This window comes from Hylaeus volcanicus, chromosome 3 (assembly GCF_026283585.1).
Source record: "Hylaeus volcanicus isolate JK05 chromosome 3, UHH_iyHylVolc1.0_haploid, whole genome shotgun sequence".
NCBI lineage: Eukaryota > Metazoa > Arthropoda > Insecta > Hymenoptera > Colletidae > Hylaeus > Hylaeus volcanicus.
In genome coordinates, this window is record NC_071978.1 from 21,176,704 (window position 1) to 21,204,148 (window position 27,445).

At 43.9% G+C, this 27,445-nt stretch overlaps 1 protein-coding gene across 2 annotated transcripts in view; it reads right to left on the minus strand.

Annotated features, from left to right (window-relative positions):
• Positions 1-27,445, minus strand: part of LOC128873283 (tyrosine-protein phosphatase 99A-like) — a 497,101-nt gene that overhangs the window by 20,165 nt on the left and 449,491 nt on the right. For both annotated transcript variants that reach the window (XM_054116751.1, XM_054116750.1), the window contains exons 5-6: positions 20,500-20,687; positions 20,281-20,395 (exon numbers count right to left, since the gene is read on the minus strand). In XM_054116751.1, coding sequence (XP_053972726.1) covers positions 20,281-20,395; positions 20,500-20,687 — 303 coding nt within the window. The remainder of the gene's footprint in view (positions 1-20,280; positions 20,396-20,499; positions 20,688-27,445) is intronic.

The following is a 27,445-nucleotide window of genomic DNA, read 5'->3' on the forward strand; positions in this document are numbered from 1 at the left end:
TTAGCTCGTAGATGAAAGACAAAAATTTAGAGCGGATAACACACGTTAACAAAACACGTTAGGAATAGAATTGATAAATGAATGGACATATGAACTTTCCCCATTGCTGTCGGAATAGGTCGTACAAAAATAGCGCTTAATCACTTCATGGTGAAGGACGAGTCCACCTAATTGTAAAACACGCGGAACCCAGCCCATGACTGAACTTATACCGATTAAATGCAGAAAGTATGAGGAACAGAGGTCTCGAACCGAACCCAAGCACGAAGGATGCACTGACCACGCCAAAGGGCAATGGGAGTTAGGTTCGAAAGAGATAGTTTTTCGTGTATCGCGTGCAGCCTAGCTCCGTAAACTATTTTTCGGTCGATGCACTTGGCGCCTCCTTTCCTTCATTCTCGTCGGTCGCTCATCATCTTCCAAGGTGGCTTTCCAATTTCCCACGTACAAAGACGAGAGCTGGCTTGCGACGGCCGAAGTCTGAATAATTAATTTCGCCTCGAGTGTCTTCTCAGACCCCTCGCGCTGACGAGTAACTCTATAGACACCGTCCTCACGTTTCGTACCAGCGACCGCAGCCTCTAAAATCGCGGTCGCGTCTTCTCCTGGCGATCTAAAACGCTCTTTGAATAAGCAACTCGTCGTGTAATCGAATCACATCGAATCAGACAAATGTTCTCATAAATTTCGCGAGGAAATGGTATTTGAAGTATTCATAGATCAAACCCTCAGGGGCTGTAGCTATGTTTGATCGTAGCTACAGTACGGGTTTAGCGAGCCCGAGGTACCCGAGCTAGAAAGAGCCAGTGAGCCCAAACAACCTACTGATATGCTTAATGAAGATGTCAGAGACTGGAGAGAATGTCGATTAATGGATATTGTAAAAAAAGGTCTATGCAAATTGTTTTATAAAATTCGTAGCTCAAGACAGGATCTGTGTCATTGTTTGCTAAAATGGGGGTTGAAACCCCTAAGAAAGAGCAAAATTGCTAGGGCTCCCAAACTGGGTAGACTCCCCAAATACAGTCAATCCCATAAGTATTCGTACCTTTCATGTCTATTGAAGATATTTATCTAAAATGCGTTTGATGTTTCAAAATAAATTTTTTATTATAAATGTACACATGTGTACCGTCTATTTATTTGGAAACGGCAAAGCTGTCATTTAATTTAGAAAAATTTCTTCAACAGACATAGAGAGTACGAATACTTATGAGACCGAGTGTAAATACATGCTTCAAATTCAATTTTCCTTTTAGAGGAACGTCTACCAAAGAGTCTAGAAACCGCTATTGTATGTAGACTAGAGAAATACCCTTAGAGTCGGGAGTTAAGATCACGGGGGTAGTCAGGGTGTCATAAACACTGACAAGAGGGACGACGAGATAGAACTTTGATGTCGTCGCCCACTCCAAACGACTTGCTAGCGTTTACTTCCACCAGAAATAACCCATTGCGACATGCGCTCGTCTAATAGGGTCTGATAGCTTAGGACAAGTAGCGATCGATCCATAAGCCACGTTCCCACGAGCGCAAAATACACTTTGTACATCTATTCTGTTCTATAGCAAACAATCTTCTTAAATCCTCACTAATTTCAATCGCAATCGACGCATGCAACTTGGTATTCCCATTATTTCATAGAGCTCCAAAACTCAAGATAAAGCGTTGAAGCGTAGTTTGTTTGATACTGAAAAACCCTTTGAATCGCATACACGGACCACTTCGAATCTAAAAGCATCGCCCAGAAATTTCTACCGATGGTCGCTCCCTTGTTGAACGATACGCCCAACAGCAGAGGGGAGAAAACGAAACTGTACGCGTGAAACACTCTATCGCCCCATAAGGTTTCACGATTGAATTTCGCGTTCAGCAACAGGGCGGCGTTTAGGGGTTGCGTTCGACGCGTTATCTATCGCAATCGAGCGAATCGAATTCGAAGCTCGCAATCAGATTCCGCGGATCTCGTCGTTTGACTCTTTATAAAAACTCTCTACTTGAACGGCGACTGCTGCTTCCGATTTCAAACGATACCTTGAACAAACTGATATCCCCGCCAGGACCAAACGGACTTCAATAACGCGTCGTGTACCTACGGTGCTTCTGTGTAACGCGATACTTCTACGCCAGCAAACTGGAATGAAACGTTAGGCACGGTGCGCAACTAGCGTCAAGCGACGACTATTTGCCGCATATTTGAGCACGGATATCGCTCGAATACGAAATCGAGCAACCGGTAGGGTGACGAACGAGGGGGGAGGAACTCATTTTGCGCCGCGTTTCTTTTCGTCTCGTTTTCGCGTTAACCCTTTGACAATGGAGCGCGTGATATTGAAAGCGTTCGCGTAGTGCACGGGAAAAAGCAATTACTATTCTGAGCAGCGGTGCGATATTTCATACGCAAAAACGACATCTGCCTAGGGGGGGAGCTTCGATCGAAGAGGGGGGTCCCCGAAATGTTACCAAAATTCATTCGTGTGTAACAGGGGTAACCTAGGTAAGAAGCTTTGGGTGCTTCGCGAACTACAATTTGCAGAGGGCTGAATTGGATATTCGTAGGAATAAAATTTGATATTTAACGTGACGATAAGGAAATAGTTTTGGCAGATGTAAATAAATTTCAATGCCGTTGATACGCTCTCGTTAATTTCTACTATGTAGATTCTCTCGTTAATTAATTTTCACGGTCATAAGGAGATCGTGCAATCAGAAAAGGGATAGGTCAAGCGCTTGAACAATTGGCATTCGTATAACGAAGATTCTATTGTGCTATGAATTTTAAAATTCGACTAGCACCGTATGAATATCAATGAAAAAAAAAAACTAGAGCTTCCAGGGAACGATACGAATAAATGGCACCGTAGCGAATTTCAATTTTACCCAATAACCCAGCTCTCACTTTTAGCGCAACAGCTAGCGCGTGCATACTCGCGAACCGGTCATTCGCAATTTAAAAAGAGCGCAAAAAGCCGTGTATCCATCCGACTTCCCTTGTTTCGTATTCATATACTCGCTGGCTACTCTCATTTAAGTTTTCCCACACCTGACACCTTTTCGCGAATCTTCGATTCTTTCGTATCGTGTCGACGATACATAAATAAAAATATTATCGTAGCAAGGCGAATTTTTAATTCGATAATTTGCACGAGGAATATTAAATACATCCGTTTACCTCCAGTATTTTACATACAATGGCGTTCCATTAAACTCTCGAGCATTTTTTATATCAACTACATTTGTCCATCACCATTCCTTGCATAATAGCTTGGCTTATTTTTATTTTAGTATATCAATCATCGAGTTGTCTTCATCGATTCCTCGAGCGATTCATCACATTCTGCGATTAACTCATCTCGCTTCTAGTCTAATTTTTATCTAACGAGTGTCGGATAAGCAGTTGTTTATCTTTCGTTTGTTACTCGAAATTGTCATTCAGGTAAGAGTTTCGCCCACCTCTGCTCCAGAACGAACAACCAACGTTTCGTTTAGTATTCAAGGCGCGTTAGCGATGAAACGAAGAGGCGACTACCGACGAACGGCCGCGCAACCTTTACAATCCGCGGCCCGGACGATGTTATATCGAGTATACGTGCACGCACAGCCTGAAAAATGAATACGATTACGTTGTGAATAGGCAAGGTCGAGCGTGCAACTCGCTCTCCGTCACTGTAAAGCGCTGGTCGCAGAAAAAGGGAAGAGAAAGGAGAGAACGAACCTATCGCATCGAGGACTAATGCCATTTTCCGGGTTACGCGCAGCCCCGGGAAAATCCAGGTGTTCAACCTTTCTGAGACGATAAAAGACCAGTATTTAAATATAATAATTATAGCAAAGGTGTTAGAGCAATGTTTCTTAATATTAATCTTTTTGTGGTCTGCGTCAATAGGAATACAATTTTTAATCGCCCCTCCCTTGAAGTGGAATTGAATATTTAAAAAGTTACATCAAATCTTCTGTGCAACAAGCGAATATTAAACGTGAAAAAGAACAGAAACAGATAGTCTATCTAAAAAGACACGATATTTTCTATAAGTCAGTTGAGTAAGCAATGAGAGACTCTGGACAGTGTTCCCTGGCACAACAGTCCTCCGTTCGAACGCAACATTTTTATTTTCGCGGGTCTCCAAATGTCATAAACGATGACCCAAAACCAAAGCGTTCTAAATAAATAGCTTGTCACTGCCACTACGTTTTACAACCGTTGCATTCGTTTAATGTTTCCGCTGAGTGACTTGTCCGTCGTGCGCTACCCTCGAAATCCCTGTCTCCGTTTTCTCGTGACAGGTTTTTCTCGCCATGTCACGATGCAAACGAGGAATTTAAATTTCTACGAGCTATTTTTGAACGCCACCGAGTAACCGGTGATACTGAATTTCAGCATCGTCGCGAATGAATGCACGGAAATTGCGCTTCGGAGCCCTGGTAATTGCTCGTCGCTGACTTATCGCGAATTAGAACGCCACGTTCCCCACAGGTGACTAATCTCGCACCGTGGAACGAAACGATCTTCGATGACTGTTTACGCGAACTCTTGTTTCCTCGTAAATTTTCCACAAGTTTCGATAAAATGGAGTCTTTGGTACAGTCGCAAGATTGTCACAATTATCGTCGATTAACAGGAATATGTTATCGAGGTGGTTTTTTCGCTACTTCGTCGAAATGCAATTCGTATCAAATGCAACATGGTATAATACACACATTAATACACTTTCTCTAACCCTACAAAAACCATTAAAAACCTACAGAATCCATTAAATAAACAAACGTGGCCTTGAATTATCCTTGACTCCCCACCCTTCAGATTTCATTCGGAGAAATTCTAATAACCTCTTCGACCTCATTCGACTTCTATACTTTCACTTTCTTCTCTCACTTACCGAGGATAGGTATCTCATAACAGTATTTTAGACGCACCTCGATTGTTTCACTCTCGTGTATTCCAACTCCAGACAAATCTACATGTACCTTTACGTCTGTACAATATGAAAACACAATCATAATAATAATAATAATTGTAATATTCAATATCGAATGTTACACATGTACCACATGTTTATATCTGAATCGAAATACATTTCCCAAAGTCTCAACAAACAAATATAGGTACGAGGAACATGAACATCCCACGTGTAGGTCAAGAAAATATTCTACTTAACAGTAATGTTCGGTACACCTTTCTTGACTCGAGCGTTAGAACGGCTCACCCGGTATATTCGAGCAGTCGTATACCCAAGCATTTCTGCGCTCCTGCCGCGATGCATAAGAGAGGCGTTCCTCGAGGATACGAGAAATAGGCGAAAGTGCCTTTATTAGGATCGGCTCGCAATGAGTAATGGCGCGCGAGTGAAAGGAATCGTCGATAAGAAACGGAGCGATCGTCGGCTACCTGCCCCGCGTTAAACGGTTCCCGCTTCCTGAACGGACAGGTTTCTGAACTTGAAACGCGTTCAGCGCATTTTCCAACTGGTCGAATCCGCGCCGGACTGTGTTATTTAACCTTATCGCGCGCCATCGCGGTTTCGTTATGCGAGAAAGACGGTAAAACGTCAGGGAACTCAACGAACCGAACACTCTCGCGCGATTGCAATTTATTAAGCCCATCGTTCCAGGCGTCACCAACGAGGACTCGAATATCTAGCTTCAACGTGTTATAATCGGGTTCATCTGCATGGTTTCCCAACTATACGCGTCTAGTTTAAAGGATTTTGTCTCGAAGTGCTTTTGGAACGAGATAGGGATCGAGAAGTACCGAGAGGTGGTAGAGACGATTGCGGCAACTCGAGAGGAGAAATAGCAACATTATGGAAGGTTGCACTGTCTCGAAGTGTTCCACGAGGCTTTGCATCTTTAATTCAAATTTAGACACTTTCTCCACGTGTCCACTTTCTGTACAATCTAAATTTTGGAATTCTGAGGATCCAACAAATCCTTGTTAACCGATTTCAAGCAAATCTGAACTTGAGATGCGAGTTCTCCGTCGATGGTCATTAGCAACCGTACAAAAAAGACGGCTAGACGTTTCTGGCCATGCGAATTAGAGTCGCGACCTTGTCCACGTGCTCCTTCTACTCCTTCTTCAACCTTAAAAATAGAACGTCTGCCGCGTGGAAGATAACGTGCTTAGACTTTAAAAAAGCAACCAAAAAAATGAGGAATAAAGGACCGAGCGAAAACGCGCGACACGGTTATTTCCATACTTATAATACCTGGCCCGACGGAGCACCTGTAAGGTCAGCCAGTATATACACGCTTGTTGCAACAATGCAGAGAGGAGAAGCGTTCGCAGGCGGATCACGCGCCCCGCGATTGGTTGCTCGAGGACAATTGCGAAACTGGACCGAGACTGGACAAGAAGAAGCATCCTCTCCTGACAGGTCCTTGTCAGGATAGAGCATTACACGGGGGGTCAAAGTTTATGGATCACTGGGTAGAAGACATTTAAAAATTTAAACATGAAGTGGAATCATTAGTAGAGCTAAGTTTTTCGACATTTTATAAATATTTGCTTTCTGATCGGGGGATCAGAGTAAGTGCTGCATTATTTTTAAAGAACCTGCAGCATATATTGGCTCGGTAGAGTTAACAAAATAAGTGAATAAAATTAAAAATTCCAAGGATTTACAAACACAGAGGATCGACAGGCGTTGGACCGCTAGTTTGACGACCTCTGATCTTCAGTAGGAAGCAGGATCGTGTGTCACGCGACCAACGTTTCGGAACTGGATCGCGAGAGGCAGAAGAAACGCGACGCGGTGTTTTCGCGCTTTTATGATAACGCGCGCACCCGTGAATCCGCGATCGAGCGCTTACGCAACGCGCTCGCGGTTGCGTTTCAGGAGAAACTGTGGAGAGTAGGGGGACAGGATCGAGACCGAGATAAAGCGTTACCTGTCCGCTTAGGTGGACACAGAGGCGTATCCGTGAGGTTGGACACCGCGAGAGAAACGTAATACGCGAGCCGCGTTCCTCGAAATCGAGACGGAAAAGGAAATGAGTCGCGCGGACTCCGCTGCACGCGCCTGGAAAATCTATCTCGCGCGTGTGCGCGATTACGGATAGCACACTGCTCAGGGAATTTTTCCCATTATCGATTTCCGGTGAATCGAGACGCGTCGAGGTGCAACGAGTATTTTGACCTGTGGTGCAACAGGAAATTTCGAATAATGGACTAGAGAAAATTTGTTTCTTAGCTCTATTTATATTAGTTCAATGGTTGATTGATAGGAAATATTGATTACATGATGTATCTTGAAATTTTATTAGTGATTGGTTATTTAGAGTAACGAGTATGGAAATCGTAATTACAGTTATTGCTTCAACCGTTTTCATCGATTACTGAAATATCCAATTAACCGACTGATGTCAGACTGTTTGATTAATACTCCAACGTACGGATACTGTTACGGTTAACCGAATACGTATGCGTTATCACCACACTGATAGTGGCAATTAATGAATTAAAACCACCTCCTGTCAAGTAAAACTGGCGATGCAGTCTAGGCTTCATCAGCTGCTGCCGTATTGTAGGTTAGATCAATAATAGCACAAGTCGTTTAAACCCGTATACAAATGTAATTTTTACGTCGAATCGTATTTACGTAATATCCACTGAGTACCTACGGATAATATTTCCAGTAAAAGGCAGTACCGCATTTCGCTTAATCCTTCAATTCATCTTGCATACAAATCAGGCGCAGCGAAAACAAATTGCTATCATATAAAATAGCTAAGCTTGGCTTATTACCTAATCTCCATTACGCAGTATAGTCCGCGTATCCAACTGCTGACCAATTACCTGATTAATCCTCAAACATTTCGTCCCATGGTCTTAAGTCCTTTGCGGACAGGCAACAAACTAGTCGTCAGAATTCAACAAGAATTAATTCCCTTAACGCGTTTGCACCGGTTTATCAGATTGAAATTGTTCATAACTCAAAGTAATGTTTGCTCGATAATTTCCTGTCATCTGCTTCATAATCGTTCCATCCACACCAACGTTCCCCGAAACGTTCGTTCGCGAAGATTTAAATCCTCTTACTGGGAACGCTGGTTCTTTTCCGTGAATATTAAATTTACCACTCGCATTTCTCCCACGATCCCGATATCGATAAATTTTCAAGCGTTAATAGCGCGCATATATTGTCCCCTGGCAAATCGAACGGGACACACGGCGAAAGAGTGGGCCCGTTAAAAAGTCGCGGATAATAAAAGGTCCCGTATAGAGATTTCATTCGTCGAGGCATCACTTTGTCTTCGTTTCTTTATCGGTGTCCGGGAACGTTGCTGGATCACCGGTGCGGGCAATTAATCCGGATAAATTGCTCGCGTCTTCTGGTGCACCTCTTTCACGCGCTCCCATTGTCCGCGACTTTCTATACATTTTGCATTCGACGTATAAGGAAGAGCTTTGAAACAAAAAACACAGTGTCTCTCGTGTGATCGAGGATGCAGAATGCATTTCGTCTAACGATGACCAGGGTGATTAAAGTCATTTGCATATACGAACACGTTCTACATGAAATACGTAAAGGACAGCTTACACCATGTATATTCAACTCTAGTAAAATAAATAATAAATATTTAGCAACGCTGTTCGCGTGAATATTCAGGTCCTACTCTATACGAATTCAAACACGATAGGATTAATACATAAATTTCATTCAAAAGAATTCGTAATGATTTCAGATACGTGAAGTACGATTGGATTTACCTATGTAGACTTCGGTGACGTTCTCAGTTATCCCGTACTCGGTCACTTCGTTCGACTGCTCGTCGGTATACGCGATCGGGTCCGCGGATGCGAGCAGAATCCTGACGATGATAGCCACCGCGGCCACGAGTTGAGCGGCACTGGCTATCCTGGACCACGACATTTTCGTTTTGCAGCTGCAGCTGTGAAGCGGCTCCGGCTCGGCGCAGCGTGGCGTGGCTCGCTCGCTTCTCCACCGGACTATTTCATGAATTCGTCCATCGTCGTTACTCTCAGGGGCGTTCTCATCGCGCTCGTCTCACCCTACGAACGACACTTTGCGCGAACTCAAACACGAACACGCGACAGAACGCTCCAAGTCCCCGCGAACAGTTCATAATAGTTCGCCACGCGTTACATCGCGGGTCCGTGGTCCACCGGGACCAGAAGTTTGCGTCTTCTCATCGCAACTGTGGTTGAAACTTGGAAACGATAACGATACTTGCTCCAAAAACTCGCGGTATGGATGATAGATCCACTCGTTGATCAATGATTGTAGGTGGATCACCAGGGCACGATCATTTCCTCAAAACTGCCACTGGTTTGGCATGATTTGCTAATCACGAGAAATTATGTACAGGGGTGATTTATGTAATATTCGAAAGTGGGGAGTATTAAGGGAGATGTCAGTATGCAAGGTAGAGATAGAATATTTTCTTGGTAAGGGTATTATGGTAGGTGTGGTACAATGGAGCTGGACAGGTGCTTCTACAGCTGCCTTTCGCTCAACCTGAGGAAGTGTGGACAGTGGTGGGGATCGCTCCTGATCGCGGTCGAATCGACGAAATTGTGACTACTTAACATACAATCTCTCTCATTGTATATCATATGCCACAACGAATTCGACTCCACTATTTCTAGATGGAAGATAAAGATGATACTTAGGCAGATGCCCTCGTCAATGAATTTCTGTGTGCCCCACCAAGGATTCCAGGTGATTAGGATTCGAACCTGCTCGCAAGGTGCTTGGTCTGATCGCCAGGGATCGGTCCCAGGGTCGTCTGAAGGAATAGGAAACTGTCGAAGCGTATCGGGCAACGAGGACCCAGAGCAACGAAGCCGATGATTGCATTCGCGCTGCATCCTCGCGAGCCGATACGCGTACACACGTCCAAGCAACGTGGTCAGAATATTAATCGTGGCTCGAGATCGAACTGCAAGCCTCAATTTGATCTCGTCCTGACGGATCCGCCCTTTCACGCCTCTCTCTCTCTCTCTCTCTCTCTCTCTCACCATCTCTCTCTCTTTTTTTATGGCTGATTACTCTGTTTGCCTACCGCGAAACGAGAATCGCAGGCGAAAAATAAATTCGACTGTCCGCACGGGTGGCAGTTCACGCCGGCGTTGTCCTAATTGCGTCGTCGAGTGTCTCAATTAGTCGGAATTATGACCTCGATTGTTTCTCGTGGAGCCATACACCGGACAGCAGCGGAGCCGGTAGCAACAACGGAGACTGCTGCTGGCAGCAACGAGCACATCGGGTTCGCAGTCCGTGCAGCAATAATTACACCGCCCCGCTGGAACGTTTTAGAGCGGCTTCCCCTTGTATTTTTAGTACTTCAAGACCGAGGGGACACGCGGGCGTACGCCGCCATAGCGCGCAGTGTTTCGAAACAGATGTCTGACCACGAAAATCCAATGGTTTTCAACATTTTCTGCTGACCAATTCTCGGCTTCCTCGAGCTCTTAGTTGTCCTAGAAGCCCTCAATTAGATTCCTCTTTACTTGGGAAATGTGTTTGAACAGGGTCGACGTTCTTGTAGGTGTCTACATTGAGAGGAAATTGTCGTGGATTCTGTAGGAGGGTAGTTTAGACTTTAATTGTGGAGTTTGATGATACTTCGGAGGTATCTTGATTTGTTGAGCTGAATTCTTTGAAGTTAACGACATGGATTCGTTTGATTAGTTTGACGTCAGTTTATAATGCCAGAGAGTCTCTAAGCAGCAAGTAAGGCTAGGCCTAGCAATGGGGGTGTGTTGTACAAGGCTACTCATTGATTACCCCGATTATTGCCGACACTTCTAACCATACCTCCCTGCACTAACCTAGCCATCTAATAAACTAGAAGTCTACAAACCTAAAAAAAAAAAAAAAATAATCCGTGCTTCCGTATTCCTCGAATCATTCTTAATCACGACTGGCAACTGCTAGAAAAAGATAAATAATTCACGTCGATTAACGTCAGAGCATTCGTTTCGAAGCAATACTCCAAGGCTGATCACCAGGAACTATTTTTCACCCTTTACCGGAGAAACAGCTCGTTGATGGTGATCCACGAAGAGCCATCTGTACGCAAGAAAACGGGGAATTGTTTTGCGCGAGAGGATCTATGGGAGGATCTAGGTGAATTGCTCGAGGCGTTGGGGAGAGCGGTTCGAAACAAAGACGAATTGTTTACCTACGATTCCGCAGACGGGGCGAGCAAACGGACGGACAAATTGCAATTATGACTCAACGATTGCGATATTAACCGCGAGTTAACCGAGAACCGGCCGCAACGGCGCTGCACGCGTGCACGAACGCGGCGAGCCTTGACATTTATACGTCACGGAGAAACTCGACGGGCGCTACGTTCATCCTAGTTGTCTGTCCAGAAAGTTGGACGGGAAGGAAGACGTCTGTCGACGCGTTTCGACAACGACTCGGCGAGGACGAACGCAGAAAAACGCTTCCGTCGATCGGCGAGGATGAAAATTCAAGTTCTGCAATAAAAGATGACTCACTCGCGTGCGACGCTCCAACGCATCCACCTATACAAGGTGTACCGCGAGGTAACCAACGCGAGATGGAGTAATACGCAGATTGCGTATTTTAAACATTTCTTGCTTTCGATAATGTGGGAAATGAAAGAGTACGAAGAAGATACGAATCTATGCAAAATGAAATATTAATGTTATTGGATCATATCAGATCAACAGAATTTTTGTCTATCAAAATGAAAACACCTAAAGGAAATAGCATGCAGAGTGAAACACTTAGAACATGCCACTCGAATGACTCACTCGCTGCTAGTGACACACAAAAACGCTTCGGAAAATTCTTGCTTGTTTTCAAGAGGATCGTAATCTGATGGTAGTAGGTTGTGTCACCGCAAATGGAGTGACAGGACTTTTCACTTATCTTCCAAGGAGCGTTACATCTTCAGTTCAAGAGTATTCAAGATCGTCGAAGGTCGATTTCGAATGAAAACTAATACCTGCAAGAGTTCAAAATGTGATCTTCAGCGTCGACGCTCGCTCCAAAGCGATTCGACGCGGTATTGCGCATATCTCCAAATCAGGCACGATCAGGAAATTTTTCAGCACACCGCTTATATCATGCTTTGGCGACATTCGCTATATACGAAAACCATAGCTGTCTACTTTCTCCGTTTCCGCATAACGCGTTACGAAAGTATCGATAAATTTATGAAGCCGCACTTTGATTACTATCGTGCCACAGACTAATGATAAACATTCATAGATACAGATAAATACAAAGTGAGTAACGCGATCGAATGTTTATTTCCACTTTATCGTTACCATGATGTAATGCTAGAACAATAGGAGAGAGGAAAGTACTGGGTTTATTCCTAGAATGCATTTGAAGTCAAATATTTTCATTCGTAACCGACCTTCAACGATCTGAAAATTTAAAAGGTATACAAAAGTAACGTACACTCCAAAAATCAAAGTTAGCTTTCGTATCTCTTTAACACCATGCTCTTAAACCAACTACTGAGATCAGACGATGTCTGCTTGAAACTAAGAATGTTGAACCTATCTAAGTTTATCACTTCGAAAGAGCCTAAAATTTACAGCAGCAGTGTGCGTCATGCTCGGTTCCTTTGTTCAAGCTTTAATCACGTTTGCGTCGATGGAAAATCAATTTCGTTTGAAACAGCAACCTCGTCTTTGCCTACGAGCCTACACTGACCTAGGAAAACGTGGAATATTCAAATAGTGTTTACAGAATTGTCGCCAAGGCCGTACCTGAGTTACCAGGCCACGTACGCAAATGATCGAGGAAAGGAAATACATTTAAATAGAATTCAAGTTTTAACGATATCTTATCGTTGACGAACACTATGAATTCGTTAAACATTCCAGAAGAGAATGTACGATTTGCCAAACAGAAATCAGATGGAAACTTCTACGTTTCGACTCATAATTTTGGGTCCGCCTACGCAGGAAAACGATTGATTCACGCAGCGTGACGATCGATGCTAATTCGATCGATATAAGAATTCAGCATGCGTCCGAAGGCTCTTTTGTTTCATTTAGCATAATGACTGCTCAGCTACAATCAAGCATGTGGTCCTAATATTTTATAATAACGTTCATTGGTTATACTATATCTATATCCATTCGCGTTTTTTTTTATATTTTTCTTTCGTTACTCGAGCTTCTACTATATTTTAATTATTTTACATCGCTTTCGTCTTTTATATTTTCTATGGACAGCCTCTTACAGGAGACTCAAGAATCTGGGTCCAAGCGTAGAAGTTTAATAAAATATATAGTGTGCTTCAGAAAGCCTGAGGTCGGAATATATAATCTCATATATAAGTAATGGTTTTGGTGAATTGAAGAAATCAATACTTGCTCTGTCATGTCCGATGTCAGTACTCTATTTTTACTCGTATTCTCTTCCGTTTAAGATATGTTTGAGAAAATTCTAAAGCTTATCATTTTTCAAGCGTTTGACTATAACTCACGACCTGGATCCCTCGGCACGCGGCACACCCGGTACATTAATATACCCATTAAAAGCACGTTGCGCGTAAATGTTGCGTTTCTCGCGCAACGACTGCCGACGACCTATCGACGATTTCCTGGGGACTTCCGTTTCAGAAGAAGGACATTGAACGGCCAGAGAGAGAAGGAGATAGCCGGAGAGAGTCAAAGAGATACTACGACGGAGAGAGAGAGTCTGCTTCCGATTCCAATATCCCTCGCGACGGGAAATATCCAATTCCGCGACGACTCGTTGGAAAGCTACGGAGAACCGCCTCGAATCGACTGGTGCCACGCATCGATGCATTTGCATAGGTCGTTTCGACCAGTGACATCGTGTCGCGTGGTAATCCCGACGATCGACGGACAGAAGACTAATCGATTCGCCACGCGAGACGTCGACTCTTTCGGTGGACAGATTCGACTATGGAGGGGTGTTGCCCTTTGTCGTCGACCGTTCTCGCCGTGCTCCGTTTCGTGGATGGAAGGTGTTCTCTCAATCGGAGTCTCCCGTGGTTGGAGGATCGTCGACGACGAGGTTGCATTCCATTCTTAATCGTCATCGACGGCCACACCACTAGACTACGCAACGAACGCGTTTAAGGACATTGAGTGCCGCTATCAGAACGAATGAAACCGACACGCGAGAAATAAGTCGCGCGGTTGAAAACAGTGCTGACCTCTTTGTGTCGCATCGTGTTAATGCACTTTAACGTTTTGCCTACTCAGAGTCTGTTTACTGTTCGCTTTAATGTTTGTTTTTGATTCGTCTTTAAGTGATGCTTTTGGAGTGTAGGAAGAATTTACAAAAATTGATGAGTGATATCTTGCTCAGGGATCTCTATGAGAAATCTAAGATAAGAAATTTATGTGCAATCCTGTCCTGCGCACCTTTACATTTTATTTACTTAAAATGTCTTCATAGGCTTTAAGACGGTCTTATCGTGTGCAACTATCACGTGCAACTGTAAAGGGTTGACGTACCCAATGCGCGCAAGTTGATGGCAGCTCGGATTAATTTACAGGGTGGCCCGCGACGAAATCGACGAACCTGTTCAACATTCACAGTGGTCACTTCGAACGAGAAATATTGCGCAGTCAATGGGTCAATTCAGCTTCGTTGTCGAAATATGGCCCAAAATACGTTTGACTATCGCATTGGGAGATTATTTATTAGTAGGGTCGGATGGTGGTGCTCATTTTGAACAATGTCAGTGTCAAATCTCACAGAATCTCGAATATATCTTTAAGTAAAAGTTAAGTATCTCGAATAAGTCTGCTTACTTCTGATCTATTATATTTGTTCAGTCTCTTTGTTGGATATTAGATGGGCCTTAATGTTTTTGAAGGAAATATGAATCGATTTATATTGTGATACGACTCCCCATGAATCTTTAATTTGAAAATATTGTTCGCACCACGTCAAATCGAAATTGGTTCATCCCCTAGGACACGTTCCTCCACCTAACCTAGCCCACCGGACCAAAAGAGGTTGCGCGCCACTGTCGTACATCGACACAGAAAGTCCTGGCTCCAAATTCACTCCAAAAGTGTCACGATTCTGCGAACGATCGTACACTCTCCAGCGCAACCAGCTGTCCTACGTGGTCGTTGCGTATTCATCCCTAAATAGGCAGGGTAGGCAAAGCGTGAAGAAAACAGGGCGAAACAGAAACAACTCGAGAATCGCAACGACGCGACGTCCGAGCATAATTCGATCCCCCTTGGGAGGGGGAGCAGGTTCGATAGGCCAATTGAATGCACCGTTCCAGCGTCGTTTTGGCACTGTGCACGGAGAACCCTTCACGGCATATCGACCCTTCAACCTCGAGCCACGATTCCGCCCACGTCGAACTCTCGCACCGGGGACCACGCACCGGCTCGATCATTACCACGCGATTCCCGTGCGTGTATCCCTCTGGATGGAGCTGTGGAAAGCGACACGACTCGTCGGCGAATCGGATTATCGCTATGTACTCGCGGATCACTGGCAAACTTTCTCACACAAGGCGTCACTGGAGCCCGAGGAGGCGTCGTTTAAACGCCATTTCAAATCGAACTCCACGAGCTCGATGCTCGCAGGAACGAGAGGTGATTCAGCCACACCACCGCCGCGTTGACCGCGATCGCGATCTCGTCACGGGAGAAATCGGACCCGTGGAGCAAACGTCGCTTATCCCGCGAAAGCGACACGATCGCCGATCTCACTGGGGCCCTCCTCACCGGCGAGGGACACGAACACTGGCACGCACAGGACTCGCTCCCACGGCCGTAACACCGACTGGTAAAACCGTGACTTCGGCTCTGCACACTCGCCTCGCTTTGCCTCCAGTCGGGAAGAGAACAGACAGACAGGCGGACACGGGCTCACGGAGAGGGAGAGAAACTCACGCTGGCCGCACCACGCTCGAGCGAACCGGGTGCTTTCGCGTGTTGGTGACTCGTTGGAGGGAACGAGATGGCGAGACAGTGGGGACGCGTATGGGTGCGCAAGGAACAAGCGCACTGTACATCGACGAGCAATGCACGTCCACGTGAAAAGCCGGCGTACACACGTGCGAGCAGAAAATGTGCGTGAGAGAAAGACAGGGAGTGGGGGCGTAAAAGGGGTGTTGGGGGAAGCTACAGCGCGAAGATGGGCGATATTTTTATCCAGATGAAATTTTCGAACGAGGAGGGGGCAATTTTCATTTTATTTTTGTGTTTTTGATTTGTCTTTTGGGTGTTTGTGCGAAGGCTGTTGTCCGATTTGAAGATTTTTTGCTTACCTATGGCTGGGAGCTTCTTATCGAGTGAGGGGGTTGTTGGAAATCATCGTTTGGTCTTCGTTTATTGAATGCAAATTTGAACTGTGGCATAAATATATTTTAGAATGTTTAATTTTCTATAGTACTCTAAAAGAATAATAGAGATTCCAGTTTGACAGACCGAATCGAGTACAAGGTTAATTTAAAATTAAATACTCCTAGAATGAAAACCACCAGGTTCTGCATTCAGTAGGTCTTTCTCCTGAAGGGTAGGAATTAATTCTCCTCTTTGTACATCCACCATACATCGACCACGCAAACGTGATCTCTTATTCGAATGAAATTTTGCGCAGCTCTGCTACAGTGTAATCATTGCGGACAATTGCATATAGAGGAACAGCCTCAAGTATAGCGTGCGTGAGTTTTTCGTTTGCTTGTGTTTGCGACGCGTTTCCCTCGGTCGCTCCCCGCTTATCGCGTCTTCTTCGCACCCTGGACGAGAGGTGAGAGACTTTTGTCGTGTCGCGTACGCCGCGCCACTCTTCTCGAGGAGCCATCGCACGCCGTAGTGAAAAATCGTGGAAAATCGACCGTGGGACGAAGAGGAGCGCCGGTGGCGACGACCGAAACGGCATGGCTATCCCCCCTCCTTTTTTCCCCTGTCTCAATCTCTCTCTGTTTCGTCACCTGCTCTTTGTCTCCGTCCCTCTTTGTATCTCTCTACCTCTGTCTCGCTCTTCCACCCCTCTGTCTCTCTTTGTACAGGGTGATTATAATGACTGGGCCAGGCTGATTGTAATCAGGATACATTTTTTCATAAATTCGGTCGTCCTTTTGCGTCAAACAATCCATGCAGATTGGAGCAATCGAAGGTATTGGACTTGTATCTTTGCTATGGATCGAAATTTGCTTTGAAGGCGTGAAAACCATCGTGAGTGATGTAGAAGAGATGTAGTCAGGTGTTTTGAAACTGTTGGGGGTGGAAGAAGATGTTGAACCTGAAAGAAGTTTCGCTTTGATGTGCAACAGCGATCTCCAAGTGCATCGGTGCATTGCACTTACACTGAAAGTATGAGCCTCATACTATGAGGTACCATCGATTTTATCGTCAACTGTGACACAACAAATTACATGAAAATTAAAACCAGAGCAATGCCATGTCCATGCCCAAACAGTGACTCTTAATTCAAACTTAAACTCTTAAATTCATTCTAGACTCCAAATTTTCTTTTCCAGAGGAGACTTCCAGCCCGGCCCAGCTATTGGGAACTCCCTGTACATCCAATGTTCCTATCCATCTTTCTCACTCGCTCTTCATTTTTCTCCCTTCCTTCTTTTCCTCCCTTCCTTCTTTTCCTCGACACAGCCGTTCCTGTCTCTCGTCGCTGTCTCTTCGATCCTCGTCGCTCGCTCGATTCCCTCCGCTCGCTGTCTCCTTTTCGGCACGGTCCCTGCCCTGTGCCAACGTATGGATTTTCAGGGAGCACCCAGAAGGGAAATTCGGCTCGATTTGTGATCGAGACGGAACCAGAGGGCCAAGGAGTGTGTCGGGCGAAGAGGACGCGCCCATAGTCATGAACGCTAAAAAAAACGCACGGTCGGCCATGAAAATCCTCGACGGTGCCCTACCATGGGACCGAAGCGACCACGAAGACGACAGGCACACCAGTGACGGTGGGTTACACGGACGAGAAGAGCAGCTGGAAACCTGCTGGCGAGCAGGGATCTCAGGGACGTAACAGTCGATCATCGTACCACGTGGCCCCGTGACTGTCATTGCCCAAAAAACGTGATTCGAGTGCTGAGCGCGATCGTGATCTTTCACCGATCGGAATCTCGCCGTGAGATCTCGAAACGATGTCATTAGAGCGTCCTCTGGCGCTACCGTCGATTTCGGGGCAGACGTGCCCTATCCTCCCATTCTGGTCGCTTTATTTTTCTTTAAGGGGGATCATTTTGGAAAATTTTATTCCATTTTACGAATGTAGTCATAGCTAAAGACTGCAAAATTTCAGCACAATCGAATGTACTACTCCAAAAAGTCGGAGCACCTGGCGAATGCCGAGCGCTTGCTTAACGGTTCATCACAAAGGTGACTCTGTTCAGTTTTTGGCAGAGTAAAGGCCTCCTTTACCTGAATCTCCGTTACCCAAATGCTCCGCGAAAGGTTCTATTGTCCGGCATTAGCAGAACCTTATAGAATATGCCACCCTTAAAATCTTCTTCTGATGGTCGCAATGTAATACAAATTAATTCACGAGTAAAGCACCATAAGTAAAGAACAACTGACTAAATAATCAGAGCATCGGACGACAATAAGTCTAGCAGAGCAAGGCATTAGTCGCTCGCTCATTTAATGGATAAGTAGATCGACAACGACATGGAAACCGAACCGAGAAGATTTCTCATCCGCGAAGTTTCAGGCAATCGAATTTTACGAGCCGCAGGGTGGAAGTTAGCTTCCTGACTCTTTGTTCCGTGTTCTCACGTCAGTCGCCCGAACAATGGGGGACCAACGGGGAACAAAGCGATGCTGCGAGTCGGCAGGATCGTGATAGGACGTTTGGTAATTACGTATCTGCGGATACGATAGCGGGTGAAATTGATAAGGCTCGTCGTCGAAACGGTTGGTCATATTAAATTGGGAATACGAGAGACGTTTTTAAGAAGGGACATCTTCGCTGAAATTTTGGAGCGAAATGACCTGCGAGCTCACAAATGGAGCAAACGTATAATGCACGAGTATCGAGTACCTTCGATGTAGTAAAATACACCAAATGTCTGATTTTACAAATGTCCCATTCCTGAATTTTTCTTGAATTATTCAATTTTCATTTTTTCGATGTAAACAAAAATTGAATAGAAATATATTTCTACGCTAAGTGTTTTGCAAGCTTTCAATGTGAAGCTTTATTTCGAGTCTCCTCGATTTTGGACTCCTTTTTTGGACTGAAATTTATTTCTCGAGAGTAGCCCCTTTAAATAATGCTTAAGGACAATGATGTAACAGGAATATCGTTGCGAACTCAAGGATCATCGTAAAACGTAGAAAAAAAGGTCGTAAGTGAAACAGTAGTAGTTTACATGAGGTTTCTAAACTGTGAACGTTTGCCTTTATCGTGCACCGAGGCTGACGCACCGCGAATTTAAATGATATCATTGACTGCGCCAGTTATGGCAAGATCGTATAGTCGTCTCATGGACGTTACGCTGTGGACGCTATCTGGTCGCGTAATCGCCGTATTCGCTCGATAGCGAACGATTAAGAAAACAGCGCTACGCCAGGACGTATAATTAAATTAATTCAGACCTTGGCTCGGAGCAATAAAAGTCTTATATAGCGATCCGTGGTGGAAGATTCCTTCCTGAGACGTTCTTTTACGCGGTGAAATTAAAAAAAGTCATGATACGTATACGAGGTGCATAAAACTACGTGGGAGTTGATAAGACTCTTATCATTCGGTCGTAAACCACGAGCTGGATGACATCTAGCGAAATGCCAATCAAATTTAACGACGTTCTCGTTCCACCGCTGTTCAACATATTATCTGACGTCGATAGCGTTTCGAATAACTTTCTATTTTCTTTTTAATGTTGCACCTTCTGCACATTGTGAGATTTTCACTGGTAGATTTGTTAAAATTGTCCCTGTTTTTATTTGTAATTTTTTAGCGATCGTTGGTAACCGTAGCAATCAATATACAGACGTGCAGGAATCTTCTATCGTGAAGTATGTTAAAACAGGTATCTAGAAGGTTGCTTTTATCGGCTGAAGATACTAAAGGAACTTACGAGGCGCCCTGTTTTATCGATAGGCCAAACTTTAAGGCGCGTATCCATGAAAGCACTTAGTGCTTCAGGCGACACGTACCAGAGCTCCTACCGACTATTCTCTTTTCGTGAGGCCTTTAACCCACTCACTACCCCCTTAGTGATGCATCCAATTACATATTGAAAACGCCTCGCTAAGGAAGGATCAATCGAACCCTCTCGCATGCTCTATTCCAAGGAGGTCCTCTAAGTTACCCTCAATCCCAAAGAAGGATACTTAAAAAATTCGTAACTTACCCCCTTCGTCGGTCATGACGCTAATGGTGGACACTGGTCCGTGGCCCGCAGGATTGAAGACTTGCAGCGAGACCAAATACTGAGTATACGTTTCTAGATTGTGTATACTGTGATTCTGGAACAGGGGTGAATCATAGACGGTTACGAAACGAGAAATGGAGACGTAATGTTGAACAAAGTAAAGAGCGAAACGAAAGAGTAAACTCTTACGTGACTTACCTCAACTAATGGATCCCGTATGTATATGTTTTTCACTTCCGCGTTCGTTTTATTTCGGGGCTTGTACCCAATCCGATAGCCCAAGAACTCGCCGTGAATGGTGTCCCTGCTGGGAGCATTCCATGCCAGGTAGATAGAGGTGGCGGAGGTGTTATAGGCGGCGATAATTGGAGGCTTCCCTTCGGGGGCTGTGGAAAAACAAAATCAAAATGCGTCAGCGCGTTCAATCATAAACATATTATCGGGATGGCGATCGAGGTTCCATCGACATGAACAAAAACACCTCCACCCTCCATTGTTCCCCCGTTGTTGACCATTCAGCGATTTTCCATTAGTTCGTATTTTTCGCGAAAGCCTTTGTTTATCCGCGTGGCTCGCGTGCCAACCCCTACCATTCGGTTCGTGAGAAAAATATTGACAACGCAAATCTATTGTTTATTTACCCAGGCTGAGCCTTGATATTTGGCGCCTCTCTTTCGAACGTGTGATCGTAAATTATTATTTTTGTATAGCAACGATACAATGAGTAAATTTTGATTACATTTCCTCGTAAACTTAAACATGTCACATATTTATTTAAGTAGCACAACTATAACTAGCGTGTACTTGAGAGATGACCCAATAAAACAGAAGTACTTCGAGTGCTTTCAAATTAAGTACAGCACGAAAAAGATCGTAGTACGAAATCGGAACCGAAGTCCTTGTTTGTTCAAAATAAAATTTTCCCATCTCTGATGTACGTCCTCTAACGGATGCCTTAATTGGCTCCGTTGGAGATTTTCTTCCGTCGATTCCGTGCTCATTTCCGTGTCAGCGGCCACGCGAGATACACGCCTTGGGGGTGAATAAATGGCAACGAGAGTCCTTCACCCTTACTGATGCAGTAGTCCTTCACCCCTCGGGCTGCCTCTTTATTCCCCGCTTTCGTTGTCAGTTTACAGCCGAGCAGGTATTCCGTTAGCGAAATGCCTCGTCGCCAGGGATTAAAGATCGATGTCAAGGGATGGTTTAGCCCCAAAAGGCGGGCGCTTCGAAGTTCGCGATTATCGAGCACGCTGCCACTGTAGACTAACGATACTCAATCGAAGCCCATGTCCTTTTATTTGCCCAAATTGGGCCAATGTAGTTATCATTTTGCATTGCAATATTACTGACAAAGAAATAGAATTTTTTTGTTTTCATTACGCCAGATGTATCAAACTTCAGTACGAACAATCATCGGTGGAGCAAAGATATCAATTTAAGGTGCCCAAAGTTGTCCAATATAGGCTTCATTTAAGTTATGATTTTTTACTACTAACATCGCTCATGAAAATGGAGTGGCAAGTGATAAACAATGAAAGTGTTCGCCAGTTAGAAAAGGTTGAGAAACACTGTTGCACTCGATGCTATAACACGCAGAATGAAATAAAAAAAAAAATGCCGTATCGAAACGAGAAGGATTAACTCGAGTATCATCGAAGTTTCGTTTCTACCGAGGGAAAAACATATTCACGAGGATTGTTCGACGAGCTGCTCGCAATAAATATCACCGTTCTATCACATTTGTTTTTCACCGTCGATCATCGAATTAAAACTCGTTGATCGAACAAGTACGCTTAATCGCGTTCCCATTATCCGACCCGATCCGGCGCCATGAGCTTTCAATGGGCCCTTCGTAATATTTTCGACAATTAATAGCTTTCGACTCGTTTGAAGCGTCGCGCAGCGCGTAATTGAATTCTTTCACGCGCGATCGGATTTGCAGGGCGATCGAGATTAGTCGCGCCCATGCATCGAAAATACTCCGGTAATAATGGTCGCGCGAGATGGGCAAAATTCTGTTCCAGATAAAAATTTCAAATAACGAACGAACGTTCATCCGTTACGTATGGAACGAAATTCAGAATGATAATTTATATCGTAGAATGGTTTTTGTTCTTATAGGCGATATTAATGAACAAGCTGTAAATATGTGTATAATTAAGATTTCATCTGTTCAATTTTGCATAATTTTTACAGGTAGTTTAATGAGCCAAACGTGAGGTGGTAACCATATAAAGATTCTCTTTAGAGTGTATAATGTCTATTGGACAATAATATCTATTGAAAAATCGAGTTAAATCTGTGAAGATAAAATCTGACGAGGAGGTTTAATGGGTAGAGAATTTTACTTTGGGTAAAAAATGGTCCAGTTCAACGTTCAAGGAGCTATAAATTTGCAAAGATCAGTGGGGGACAAGTAACGTGGTTCATCCTATACGTGGCTTGACTATTCGACCTCAATTTCCCACCGAAGGGTTTAACGTTGCCTTATCGCGCGCGACGTAGACGAAGTCCCCGCCAGAAGGCCTCTGTTCTGAGTAATTAGCGACCACGTCGTCTGCGAAACTTCGCGTTATCGCGCGTCAATATTCACGCAGAAACTTTGCAAACTCCTAGACGGAGGCTCGCAAAGGAACGAGCTATCGTTGGTGAAATAATTTCGAGACACTTAATACGCGTGGGCGTCTTCTGGTAAACTTTTGCCAATTTGACAATAAAAGCTGGTCAATGGTTAAGCAAAGACATTTGTATTCATTGATACATATAAAATTGAATCTGAAAAATAATCTTTATTTGCCAACAATTGCAGATGGTTTGCTTCTAGGTTTTCCAGTCATCCAGTAATTTTATTTTAGAATTTTCTATGGCAAGAAAGGTCTGAAAATGACGCCTATACATAAGAATCCCCGTATTAATATCGCCTGAAATTCCACCCCGTGTTGAAATGGGTGAAACCTTAATTTCATCTCTGAATGTGAATCCGTGTACATCTAAAATAGACGACTCGACTCGTGAACGACCACGAAAAGCTAAGGATGGTGGATGACCACTACGAAAATAAACCATCCGAGCTGGATGCACCGTTACGAACGAAAGTCGACGGGTAATTAATGCTTGAAGCATCGCGACCGAAACTTTGAACAGACCGGCGGTGAGAATAATTGGCGCGCGACGCACCGATTACCCACTAAATTGACGGAGAAGCGAGCAATTTGCGCGAACGAATTATATTTAGAGTTATCGTTTCAGCGGAAAACGTTAAAATTAAAACACTCAATGTGTTTTTTCATTCTTGTTAGGTGAGTTAGAACTGGAGAAAAAAACTGAAAAGATTCGATTTTAACCCACGGTATCGATTTTCATATTTCGAGATCAGACTTAGAATCAAGACCCCCAAAAACTTGTATACTAAGTTTCATAAAAATCCAGAAATTTTTCCTATTTCGTACTACCACGTCGAAACCGCCATTTTGAATTTCTAAATTCTGAGTTCAGATTTGGAATCAGCGACTCCAAAAACCCCTGGATACCAAGTTTCATCAAAATCGTTTTAAAGGTACTCGAAATATTCAAGGGAAACTGTAAAGATGACTGTTGTCATCTTCTTCTACGATATATCCTGCTCTTTTCCAGGAAATACTACGCTAGACACTTGTTTACGTTCTTACTACTTTACTTACGACGTGCGTACGCACTTCCAGGAATTTATGTAGGTCACTGGTTCATTCATTCATTCATAAGTATCTATTGTATAGGAAACTTTGAAGTCCCGTAACTCTCCGTGAAATCTTCCGATTCGATTGTAACAAAATTTTGATTAAAGACCGTAATTTCCATTACCTAATAGATTATTATTATCATTGTTAAATACTTTTAAACAATTGTTTATTTATGAAAATTTATGTGAGATTGAAGTGCCGTAACTCGGCGTGGAATCGCCCGATTAGATTCTAACAAAATTCAAATTGAAGAGTGAAATTTCTACTGTCTTATTGATTATTATTATCATTGTTGGATACTTTTAAACAATTGTTTTTTTACTTTATCCTGCTTTTTGACCATTTTGTCGTCCAAGGTTGAGCACTGTGTTTGAAACCAGTCGGCTTCTTGAAGCTTGAGTGAACGAGCTCGATTGACCCCACATTTTCAAATATTTTTTAAATAAATAAAGGCTCTGTTCTTCAATCACGACTTGGTAATAGCGTTAATTACTGTAGCAACTGTTTAGGCGGGACGCAGAAACGTGCGAAATTCACGATTATTTTCCAGCGCTTAATTTGGTCGGCGGGTAAACTTTCTAAAGCGTGGGGGTGGCTTACCTTTTATTTACACGCAAACTGCACGGAAAGCCCTGGTAATTTTTTCGGTTAGCGAGAACCGCTGTCTGTTTTTATTTCGATGTCCCTCTGCCGCGCAATTATTCATAAGCCTCTGGACAATGTTTCGTTTCAGCGTCTCCCGCGGATATTAATTACGTGGCCGTTAACTTCTGTTCACGGTCGTTCTATCTACTTTTTTTTTTCGTTGTTATCTTTGCGGGGCAATTAACACCTCACGAGGGGAAGCATTAATAACCCGTAACGCGCCCGTAAAACGTTCCATCGAATTTCGTCGCTCGCACGGGGAATATTTCGTACTTTTTTCCTAGTATACCGAAAGTCTAATGGAAATGTTTGATACACGTATGAAAAGTACACACTCTGAACAACACTTCTGCCAATTTTCAAAAGAAAATGTTGACTTTAAAGAAAATATAAATTTCGTTGTGCCACGTTAATTCTAGTCGCATAGCGGATCGAATATCTGTATCTTTAACATTTCTAGAATTTTGAGAAGCTACATTAATGTTGATATTTATTCTCAAAGATATCATTTCACGATCCATTCTGCTCGCGCGTTAAATAAATACGAGTGTCCAGATGAGCACTCCATCAGAGTATTTACATAAAATATTCATTACATCATTTATTACATCAAAATTCTTTTGCACTGTTCACCAAACCAATTTATTTCTTCACATCGACATTCTTCGAAACTTCGCTCCAGTTGAGCCACACCGCACACCTGTTGACAGCGTCGACATCATTTAAAAACCATATTCGTTACTCTAATTCTGATCTAATTCCGTTCCCGCGGTTCATTATTCTTCGAGGCTCATTTGGGTCCCCCGCGGCGACAGTCAATTAACGAAACAACCGGAATTATTAACACGTGGCTGGAGGTACGGAGCCATTGCAGCGGGTCAGCCGTTATGAGAACACACGGGACGCGATAAGTCTTTGCCGCGATTCCGCCCAGGCCACTTCGCCATGGCAATTTAACGCTGTAATAAATGCTAGCCACGCTTTTTCAGAGGCGTTAAATCTGCGTGAAGTTATTACGATCCAGTGTGGGTCGACGCGTTTACGATGGCGGCTGGTCCGCTTTTACGTGCGGCCGATAAAATTATGAAGCACCCGACTTCTTTGCGGAAACGCCTTGAACTCGACCCTGGCGAGCGATGAGATTCAATCGAGACTCTCGAGCCAAAAGGTGCACCCACTGGAGAGGAGACTGATTCGATACATGTCAACGAAGAGAAAAGAAAACCTCGATTCGATGCACCAGAGACCGTAAAATCCGTCGCCTGTTCTCGAGAAGTTCTATAAAACAAATATATCGGACGTAGCCTCGCGTTAACAACGTCTCTCAATTTAAGAACGTGCTTTACTTGCGTATTATTTATTTAGGAAGGGATTAGGTTCACCGCTGTTTGAGTATTTTTGTGATCAATCGTGATGGGAAACGGTAATCGAGAAATGAAAGCTGCGAAATAGGTTTGTTTATATTACCAGGTATAAGAGACGTTTGTATATAGAGTTAAGGTACATTTTTGGGGGGAGCATGTATGTTTGAAATTTAGAAAAATAAGAGCGATACTGTAGAGAGAAAGACGAAGCAGTTCTGGATCGAGGGAACTACGCTACTACTAGTAAGTAGAACACGATAGTATATGGTCAGACAACAAGGTCTAACTCGATGCGAAGTTCCTTCTATCTGTAAATTACCTCTCAATTTTTGGGTCAAATTTACCTTTAAAATCTTTCTATTTCTATCTGTAAAGCAGTGAATTTCACTCGCTCCTACTCCCTTAACACCCACATCAGTTTCACAGGGAAACCCGGGCGATCCAGCGACAAGGTGCCGCCGTCTTTCAGCGTTAGCGCTCACGTTCTAAATTCAGAGTGATTACTGGCTCGCGGTGGTTGCGATGTTACCGAAATTAGCGGCGACGACGAGCCACGGAATCCTCCAATTTTCGCGCGGGGCTGCCCCAAACGAAGCGAACCTACCGACCGTCCCATCCCGCGCGTGCACGCCGACACGGCTGTCCCGATGGCTAATTGGTGGCTCTGTTGCGCCATATATTTATGGAGGACAGGCGAACGACCGCCGGAAACGAGAACGAGGGCCGGTTGGGTGTATTGGACCCGAGTCGAGGTGGTGGAAGTTTCGTTGGTGCCCTATCGATCTGGGAGAGACGGAGAAATTACGGGGGAAGGGTTGCGAAAAGAGCAGCACTGGGAAAAGGAGCGTTGACCATAAGGGCATGGGCCAGAAATTGGCAGAATTTTATTCTGACACCGTGTAGCGATTTATTTGTCAGCGTTCTTTACTGGAACAGTTACAGAAATAAGCTTTGTTTGCTATGACCTCTATTTTTATTTTATACTAATTTATAAATTTGTATTATCCGCGCTTCCCATACCCAAGAATGAGTGAAACGACAACACGAAACGCGCGTTATCGGATTCCGTGCCTTACTTTTCGTTTAGACTTCTACAGATAGAAATAGAAAAAATTTAAAAATAAATTTGACCCAAAAATTGAGAGGTAATTAACAGATAGAAGGAACCTCGCATCGAGTTAGACCTTATCGTCTGGCCATACACTGTCGTGTTCTACTTACTAGTAGTAGCGTAGTTCCTTCGATCCAGAGCTGCTTCATCTTTCTCTCTACAGTATCACTCTTATTTTTCTACTTCTACAAATTGAATTATAGCTTTGAGATAGCAAAGAAGAATCTGCGTATCTAAATTTGTCCAATGCTGAAATTGTTGCGCATTCTCGTCTCTGCTAGAATCTTAGTATTCTCTATAAT